General features: G+C 37.3%; 1 protein-coding gene across 1 annotated transcript in view; it reads left to right on the top strand.

The window, feature by feature from the left end:
* TSHZ1 (teashirt zinc finger homeobox 1) overlaps window positions 1-9041 on the top strand; it is a 54982-nt gene extending 45941 nt beyond the window's left edge. The window contains exon 2 of the mRNA XM_050941795.1: window positions 4491-9041. Within this exon, the coding sequence (XP_050797752.1) occupies window positions 4491-7660 (3170 nt within the window). The 3' untranslated portion in view covers window positions 7661-9041. The remainder of the gene's footprint in view (window positions 1-4490) is intronic.
* The last annotated feature ends 1613 nt before the right edge of the window (window positions 9042-10654 follow it).

Here is a 10654-nt window from a genome sequence, read left to right as displayed (position 1 = left end):
GGTTAGGCCTGATTCAACAAATAACTTTATGCCCATGCCCTGTTCAGCAAAACACTTAAACACATACTTAAGTCTCATTGATTTCAATGGGACATACGCATATGCTTAAAGTCATGCACATATTTAAGTGTTTTACTGAATTGGGGCCTTAAATACTTAGATATTTTCCCCTTACAATTATTTCTTGATCCATTATTGTCTGGCCTTGATAGAGTTTTCACTTACAGTTATCACTTTTTGCCATTCTTAAAATAATGTTTGAATACTACAGTCCTTTTTATAAATAGAAAAGAATTTCTATGCTAGAGAGAAATTCCTTCAGAAGTACTGGGCTAAGGATTAAGAAATTATTTTGTATATTTTTCATGAAAAAATATAATAGTTTTAAAACCATCTATATAATTCCAGTGTGTGTTTGCCTCTTCAGACAATGTATGTGTATTTATAGTGTAAACCTTCTCATTGAAGCAAACACAATGTGCTGTACCACTAACATGTTCGATATATAGCGCCTCATGTCCACTTACATTAGAATGCACAGATTTTAATGCTGTTCAGAGTTGACAGTACATCTATGGGGAAACATTTGGCATCCAGAAGGCACATCTTGTTGGCAAGAAATATTAACAAGGTTTAGTAAAAAGAAAACAGACCTCTTCCAATCACTAGTTATTTCTTCCTGTGTCTGTAATTTGATGATTTTTTTTCAGAGAGAGAGAGAGAGAGGGAGGGGGATTGGCAACATTATGCACTTTAATATCTTCTGCTTTGGGTATAGTGAAGTTGCTGGAGATGAATTTTCATTGCTGCGCTATATATTTCTATGCGGTTGCAGGACACACATGTAAACCAGTATCACAAGTTGGAATATCTATGTAGGTGCAGGAAGTGTATGTAGAAGGTTGATGGGAGTTGTTTTAACACACACACACACACACACACGGAACCTTTCTGTCCATTTGTCTGTCTGTCTGTTGTTTTTAAATAGAGAGAGAGAATTTCAATTTCTCTGTTTTATTTGACGTAGGATAAAAGCACTTTTCTATACAAATAACTATGGAAAGATCATTTTTGTTGTGTTTAAAATTCCAATGCCTACTTATTCATCAGATTTCCCTGGGGGAAATTTTAATAAATATATATTTTTGAAAAGTAACAACTTCATCTTTATTTTCTGTTCTTCTGTAATATCCGTCATAGAACACTTTTGGACTAGAAAATTGCATTGACCTTGTGAAATATCATATTCTGTTTGTATTAATATTCTTACTAGAAACATCATTGAAGTCCTGAATCAAAAAGTATTATATTTATCTCAACAATAATCAGAGGGTTTCAATGAAATAGTTTCTAATGGTAATAATATAAATTAAAACATTTCAAATAAACTATCATATTACCTAATGTGCATTATGTGTGTGTTTGTTTAGAAATTGCATATGATAACTGGATGTGTTTGTGTGTGGATATATACATATATATAAAAATTTGGATTGTTTTCAGGATCTGACTTTAAATTTTGAAAGAAAGGAAAATCATCATTAAGGCAGAAAGTTCTCTGTCCACTTTCTGGCTAAGTATTTCAGTATATCTTGGCATGTATAAGAACTCACTCTTGTGGTAGTCTCAGTAAAAACTAAGAGTAAGAAAGAAGGTGAAAGATGGAATTTCCCTTTAACACTCAGGTTCTTTGCTTTAATGGGTTAGCACCAGACATTTCATGTAACTTAAACATTTTTTGGTATAGTTTAACTCCTTTTATGGTGGAAGTAAAAGAAACTTCCCCACCAATCAACAGTGTATGAGAGCCAACATGAAAGATCATCATAAATAAACAGGAAAAAAAATACATAATTTGGATCAGTTATAACTTACATATAGAAACTGATTTGAAGCAGGTATTTACAGTAATTACTAAAATGTAATTTTTTTTACCACTTTTGAAAAATAATAACAAACTACTGGACCTGTCATTCGGATTGTTGACCTGTAGCACTGATCTGCAACTTGAAGCAGTTAGTAATGTTTATTAAAAACATTGGATCAGATTGTCATCTGGTGTAAATTGGCATAGCTCAGTTGAAATTAGTGGAGTTACATTAATTGATACCAATTGAGAATATGACCCATTAAGTTTCAGCTCCTCCATAGTAACTGACTGTCAGTCATTAATATATATGTAAAGAAAAAATGCCAGAATGCCTAGTCTATATTATGCACTGTGAGCCTGGAAATTTTAATTTAGAAAAACACTATCAGAAAAAAGGGCCCTAGATTCCATAATTGTCTATATTTGCCCTCCTATAAGATGCTTTCTTTTGCAGTTATAAATACCTGAAAACAGGAATGTATAATGCGAGTGCTGACAGACCCTTAACTATAGCTGTGCTAGTAATTTCATTACAACACACACACAATTTAAAATTATAAAAGTAACAGCATTACAAGGCTATAATACATTGTGAGCACTTGGTGACATTCTTGTGATAACACTGTAAGAGCTGAGATTTTTACCGAATAAATGAATAGGTAGTTTTTTCTTTCTTTGTATTTGTTAGAGAACATCATCCTTTCTGGTTCCCTCTGAGCCTTTTCTCCATCTTAGTCTGTTTCTCCGGTCTTCTCCTTGTCCTCCTTCCTCATACCATTACATTTTTTTAAAATAAAAGGCTTGTGGCTCAGCTACCCTTTTAAATAACACTTTACGTGAAATGGTGTCATTTTTAACTTTTAACCATTTTTAGTAAAACAAAAGTATCTCCAGAGATATGAATGAGACAAGCGGTTATAGACTGGATAGAAGGTTGAGGAGGACATAAGGTACAGCACTACAGTGGTAGGGGGGGTGGAAGTGGATGAGTCACATGTCTTCTTGTCTTGAAATATGGGGCTACAGTTGTGCAGGAAGTGTATTAGGACTCTGCTGTAAACCTAGAATTGTCACATGTGATTGTAGATACTATTGTTCTGTAAAAACAAACATTTTAACTAGTCTTCCAGTTAAAATGGGAGGATTAAATTTTGGTTTTTTTAAAGGAAAAATATTCTGGGAATGAAAGAATTAGCAACTGCTTGTGAAAAAATGGCACAAATTGTATTAATACCTAACAACTAAAACTTCCTAAGGTGATAAGTGTATTTTATTTTATTTGTTTTGTTTTTTTCATATCACATTGAAGCAGAAGTGCCTTTTCTGGCTTTCTTTCAACCTTTCTTCTTGCAAGGGAATTGCACACTTTTCAGAATGGTTCTGTGCACAATTCACCCAATGTGAAAATATTTTTTTCCATGTCAGAAAGCTGTTCTCAAGCCCATTTTTATTTTCTACTTTGACTTGCACAGAAACTCACCCACATTCCCCAACCAAGGTGATTTTTTTGGCCAAGTGCTTCTTTCATAAATATGGAGACAAAAGTGTACATGTATGTTTTCTACTTTACAATGAAAATGTACATTTATTAGGTGCATGTAAGTCACTTTTGTGAATTGGGCCCTTGGAGTAAATGTATTTTGATATATGGGCCATCTGCTCATGAATATCACATTTGCTAGTTTAAAAAATAATTTGATATAGAAGAACATGTAATTTGTACAGTTTCACCAGATGGCAATACAATAGCAAAGTTTGATATTTACTGTAAGCCAATAATCAATGTAGTCTTATGTTTTATGTTTATCACTTCTAAATATTCATCTAGTTCATTTATTTTATTTTTAGCTACCAACTGCTCTTGCCAAAATAGTAACGTGGCACCCACGTCATGTTATAGTGTAGGGGGATGAAAAGTATCTCCTGTTCATACAGAACAATAATAATTGTTTTCCTTATGTTGTCCCGTTTAAGTCAGTTTACCATTTAAATGTTCTGTTAAAAAATGCCCTATGCCAGTGAAAGCCAAGAGCTTTACTCCACTCTCTAATGAACCCAATGCAACAAACCACCAGGAACCGCCTCAATAATTGACCTGACACTTTTGCCAAGTATGGCTCCATTAGAGTCAGTTGTCTGCAACTGATTTTGCCAAGGGATTGGCCTTGAGGGTGCAGCTGAGGTCAATTTGCTACAGAGCTTGAGAAAATGGGATCAGTCCAGTCAGTGATTCTAAGAACCTAGGGTCATGGAGCAGATGTCAACTTCACACATCTGCTTTGTACATACATAATGTATCTCACTGCCTGACTATTGCTCTATTTAATTACTCTTGTATTGAGGAGAGGAATCAGCTTAATGCTTTTTAAAAATAATGATGGTGACTATTGTGGTACTGTCTGTGGCATGTTACTCTACTAATATAAAAAATTAATACTACTCATTAAGAGTTAAGGTTGATGTTAAGTTAAGGTGTACAGGCTGAGTGTGTAAGTGGTGGGGGTGTGTTGTTTGTACCTTTTAAAATTTGGCTTCATCATTAGTGTGTTTAGTTTAAGAGATGGCAGAGATATAAAATGTGTGCATTCCATAACTGTGTCTTGTTTTTCTATATTTTAAGCATATGTTCCTGAGGAGGAATTGAAGGCAGCGGAAATAGATGAAGACAGAGTGGAGGATGATGGGCTGTCTCTGGACATCCAGGAGAGTGAGTATTTGTGCAATGAAGAAACAGAGATCAAAGAGGCTCAAAGCTACCAGAACTCCCCAGTCAGCACTGCAACTAATCAAGATGCAGGCTATGGTTCACCGTTTAGTGAAAACAGTGATCAGCTGGCCCATTTCAAAAGCACTTCCTCTCAAGAAGAGAAAGAGGATCATCAGTGCACAGACAGTGCTTCCTATCCACAGGACAGCTTGGCACAAATAAAAGCTGTATATGCAAATTTACTCTCAGAGTCTTGCTGGTCCAGTTTAGCTTTGGACTTAAAGAAATCCAGTCCAACTACCAGCAACAATGAAATCAGCCAGAATGAAAACACCACCAATTGCAATGCTAATACCAACACCCACGGTACCATTACCAACACCAGTACTAGTATGAGTAACTGTAATACTAGTAACAGTAACAGTGGTGGTTCAGGTTATGACTGGCACCAAGCTGCATTAGCTAAAACTTTGCAGCAGACTTCTTCATATGGACTTCTCCCAGAGCCTAGCCTGTTTAGCACAGTTCAGCTTTACCGGCAAAACAATAAACTCTATGGGTCTGTGTTCACTGGTGCTAGTAAATTTCGATGCAAAGACTGCAGTGCAGCCTATGACACACTGGTGGAGCTAACAGTGCATATGAATGAAACTGGACATTACCGTGATGACAACAGAGATAAAGAATCTGAAAAGACCAAACGATGGTCAAAGCCTAGAAAACGTTCACTTATGGAAATGGAAGGCAAAGAGGATGCTCAAAAAGTGCTGAAATGCATGTACTGTGGGCATTCATTTGAATCTTTGCAAGACCTGAGTGTCCATATGATAAAAACAAAGCATTACCAGAAAGTGCCTCTGAAGGAACCAGTACCAGCCATCACTAAACTGGTCCCTTCTACCAAAAAGCGAGCACTTCAGGACTTAGCTTCACCTTGTTCACCTGAGCCACCAGGGATCACTGCAGAGGCTGCATTGAGTGAGTCTGCAAAGGATCAGAAAACTGCCAATCCCTATGTGACTCCAAACAATCGCTATGGCTATCAAAATGGTGCTAGCTACACTTGGCAGTTTGAGGCCCGTAAAGCCCAGATACTGAAGTGCATGGAGTGTGGCAGTTCTCATGACACGTTGCAGCAACTTACTGCTCATATGATGGTCACTGGTCATTTTTTGAAGGTGACCAACTCCGCCTCGAAAAAAGGAAAACAACTAGTGTTGGACCCTGTGGTGGAGGAAAAGATACAGTCCATACCTCTGCCACCCACTACCCATACGAGACTACCAGCCTCCAACATTAAAAAGCAGCCTGATTCTCCAGCTGGGTCTACAAACTCTGAGGAGAAGAAAGACCCAGAAAAGGAAAAGGTGGTTGTCACTGAAACAGACAAAAAGATAAAAGAGGAGAATGAGGACTCTACGGAAAAATTTGAGCCAACAACTTTATATCAGTACCTCAGAGAGGAGGATCTGGATGACAGTCCTAAAGGTGGAATAGACATATTGAAATCCCTTGAGAACACGGTGACAACAGCTATCAGCAAGGCTCAGAATGGAGCACCTTCCTGGGGAGGATACCCTAGCATTCATGCAGCTTACCAGCTACCGGGAACAGTAAAGTCCCTACAACCCACAGTGCAGAGTGTTCAAATGCAGCCATCCTATGCCAGTAGTGTAAAATCACTGTCGTCAGAACACAGTGCTCTTGTCCATTCCCCAGGTAGTCTCACACCCCCACCTCACAAGAGTAATGTGTCAGCGATGGAGGAGCTGGTGGAGAAAGTTACAGGTAAAATCAATGTAAAGAGGGAAGAAAAACCTGCAGAGAAAGAGAGGAGTTCTCCTGTTAAACCAACATCACCTGCTGCTAAAGAAAACAAAGATTTTCCAAAATCAGAGGAAATAAACAACAAACAGCAGCAGAAAAAGAGTCCCGATGCAGAAGTTCAGAAGGTCAAAAAGGACAGTCCAGCTGAAGCTCATACTCCAAATGGTACAGAGCCACTCAAAGCAAAAGTCGCAAATGGCTGTAATAATTTAGGAATCATCACAGATCATTCGCCTGAGCCATCTTTCATTAACCCACTGAGTGCTTTACAGTCCATTATGAATACCCACCTAGGCAAAGTTTCTAATCCAGTAAGCCCCTCTTTGGACCCTTTGGCCATGTTGTACAAAATTAGCAACAGTATGTTGGACAAACCCATTTACCCGACCACTCCGGTCAAGCAGGCTGATGCCATCGACCGGTACTACTATGAAAACAGTGATCAGCCCATTGATTTAACCAAGTCCAAAAACAAACCTCTTGTTTCCAGTGTGGCTGACTCTGTTTCTTCTCCTCTAAGAGAGAGCGCCCTAATGGATATTTCTGATATGGTGAAAAATCTCACGGGGCGTTTGACACCCAAGTCTTCGACTCCATCTACTGTGTCAGAGAAGTCAGATGCTGATGGAAGCAGTTTTGAGGAAGCTCTGGATGAGCTGTCACCAGTACACAAGAGGAAAGGCAGGCAGTCCAACTGGAACCCTCAGCATCTTCTGATCCTTCAAGCACAGTTTGCTTCCAGCTTGAGGGAGACACCAGAAGGCAAATATATTATGTCAGACCTCGGTCCACAGGAGCGGGTACACATCTCTAAGTTTACTGGTCTTTCCATGACCACAATTAGCCACTGGCTGGCCAATGTGAAGTATCAGTTAAGGAGGACAGGTGGAACTAAGTTTTTAAAGAACCTAGACACAGGACATCCTGTTTTCTTTTGCAATGATTGTGCCTCTCAATTCAGGACTGCTTCTACGTACATAAGTCACTTAGAGACACATTTAGGGTTTAGTTTGAAGGATCTGTCAAAGTTGCCACTGAATCAGATTCAAGAACAGCAGAATGTTTCAAAAGTCCTCACGAACAAGACTTTGGGCTCACTTGGAATTGCTGAGGAGGACTTGGGCTCCACATTCCAGTGTAAGCTCTGTAACCGAACTTTTGCAAGCAAGCACGCAGTCAAACTGCACCTTAGTAAAACACACGGCAAGTCCCCAGAGGACCATCTGATCTATGTAACTGAGTTAGAAAAACAGTAGCGTCCAGGTAAGCAGCTAGGTATGCAAGTGACCACAGGAACATTGCACTAAACTTCTTCATAGTACTGCACTAGGCCTGACCTGAGCCTCTGAAATCAGTCTTACTTTTGTTGCTGAACTGCCTATCTGGACCTTGTTTTTTCTTACACTTATTTTGTAGTTATATTTATATGCTCTTTGTCTGATCTGTGCATGGTGGTTTTTTTTGTTTGTTTTGTTTTGGTTTGGTTTTTTTGTGAGTCAAAGTCTGACCTTTATTTTCAACATCTGTCCTTGATGTTAAGCTATCTTTTGTAGAATGTAGTGGGAGACACTATTGAGAGACATTAATTTAGCAGTAAAGAAAGACACAAAGAACAATGATAAAAAGACATCCTAAAATTACAAAGTTGCCATGACAATAAAGGTCACAGAACCCTGTAGTGTCAAGTTTTAACTCTCTAAGAACTGTAATAGCATTTCTGTGCCTTTCCAAATAATTAAATAAATAAAGAGGCTTAAAGAGATTTCATTCAAATCAAAGCTGTGTCAAAAACAAAATGTACTAAAGATTTTTTTTTAATTGAATGAGCATTTTTTAATGCAGAACTGGTTTGTGGAGAAAACATGCATGCAGTTCTTGGACAGAGGAAAGCTATCTAGTACTCACGGGGTTAGGAAGCCACAACTATAAGAGTTTATTAATAATAATAATATAAAATAGCAAACCAAGTTGCCACTATGCCCAACCCTCTGGATGCTGAAAATTGCCACTTTTTTGGCAAAAAAAAGTATGCAAGCTGTTGTTTAAAAAAAGTGTAAAAATGCTTTTTTTTTTCCCTGTAAAATACTGCAGTTTATAGTTATTTACAAATGTTAAGCTTTGGTACAAGCTGACCTTTCTATAGTGTGCTGCATTGGTAAATGAAAACAAAAAACAAAACAAAAAAAATGGGGCAAATGTTGGATTCCGTTCCTTGTAAATTGCCAGCATCAGCTTAGAAAAATACATGTTACATATCGTACCATTTTAAACTGTTTAACTTTCTTTGTACCTTCTGGCTGTATGCTTTCTCTTTTAACTTTTTATATTGTCATTTTATATTCGACTTCTGTGTATATAATGTAAAACCACACTTTTTGAATAAAATTTAGTTCCTGCAGCTTGATTTAAATAGAGAAATTTTACTGGCACCTGCATCTTTCCAGATGCATGTACTTAAAGGAACTATCTGACAAAAATAAATAAATAAATAAATAAATAAAAATAAAGCAAGCAATGCACTATGAATTATACATTTTGATGTTTTATCATTAATATTGTACAGTACATTTTGGTTCACACAATTAAATCCACTGTTTTCTCAAGTGTAAAATAAACCCACATGCAGTTCTTGATTTACATGCATTGTCATGTCGTCATTATTTTGCCTTTGAGGTGTAGTTCAAGCAATGAGAGGTATCACTTATGCAATCAACTGACAAATGTATATTTGAAATCATCTTTTCATGATCTGTATGCTGACATATTTTGTTGTAAGCCATAAGTATTAATAACTTCTTAAAGTATACTTGAAGTAAATTACCCTCCTATAAGTACAAAATCATTGTGATTTTATTAATTAGTAATGGGCATTCTATTGATCACTGAAGTGTAAGACGGGCTAAGAATCTTTTTCCAAGTTAATCTTCTTGCCAGTAAATGTACCTGTAATAATTTTTGCTGTGTATTCAGAGCCCGCTTATAAGACCCTTCCTCAGGCAAAACTCCTTTTGACTTCATCAGGAGTTTTGGCTGAGTAAGATTCTGTGGCTTAGACTCCCATTGTCCTTTGGATACTGTGGTGCTTGCCTTTCCTGCAGCTATAAAGACCTCTGAGGCTTTGACACCAGTTCTTACTTACAGTACAAGAAGACAGACCTATGTTTCTCTGTACTATTTAAATATTACATTTTAGGTAAGCTGAGCGCAGTCGTATCAGGTGTTTCTCTTAATCTTTATTTCTGTTCTGTTGAATGCAGATGTCATTTAGAATGTGAAAGAGAGCTGTCAGGGCCTTCAGTGCTCTATCTCACGAGTGCTATGACACTTACAGTATGTGAAAGCCTGGGATCCACTATCCATACACATTTTGGAGGGGCTATTAAATGTGAGGACCATTGGGGGTTTGCTTTCACATAGTATTAGTGACACTGTTGTTATAGGTGTATTTCAATCCCCTTTTCTTAATTCTTCACAAGTTTTTTTTTTAATTGAGACTTGTGTTTTCAGCTTAATTCTGTTTCTTATCTTTACATTGTTTACAGTCCCAATAACAGCCAAGCATTGTTCTGTATCCTGCAATGATTTCAGAAGAGCCTAGCAGGTCAGCAATATTTACATAGTATTTCTGCTAGTGCAGGAGAATGCCATAGGGGTCTTTAAATTTACTTTCTTCACTGATAAATACCTATGTCCTTTAGGGGATCCAGCCATTTAGGCATTTCAGTTCAATTACTGGATGATTATGTACTTTGGGCCCAAGGGGTGGTGAGGAAAAATAACAATTAGGCCTATGGCAGTAATGCACACTCTTTACATAATAACCCTTTGAAGTTTTGTTTATGTTACCACAGGCCTGCAAATATATGATTATAGGATATACTGTATTGCAGTGCAACAGTAGGAATAGTGAGTGAGAAGGTTGAAAGGGAGAAATAATACATCTAAAGTCAGTTCAAATCTAATGTAAATCCATTAAAACTCATTTTGAAACACTGCATGTAAATTAAGTTCTCTGCACTCCCTTGAGAGGTGTTTAGGGCATGGCCAAGTCTGTTTCAATTCTGATAGCTACAGGATTTTTAACATGGAGACTGAGATTGAACATTCATTCATTAAATGGATTAAAAACTAGCTAATGTATAGATCTAAAAAATGGGGAATCATCATCTAATAGGTGTGTTTCTGTTGGGGTTCCATGTGACTCTGTTCTTGAGCCTAGGCTATTTAACAGTTTTGTCAATGATCTGGAA

Source organism: Gopherus flavomarginatus, chromosome 2, assembly GCF_025201925.1.
Source record: "Gopherus flavomarginatus isolate rGopFla2 chromosome 2, rGopFla2.mat.asm, whole genome shotgun sequence".
Lineage (NCBI taxonomy): Eukaryota > Metazoa > Chordata > Testudines > Testudinidae > Gopherus > Gopherus flavomarginatus.
The sequence above is the reverse complement of the archived record's forward strand: the minus strand, read 5'-3'. Positions and strand labels throughout refer to the sequence as shown.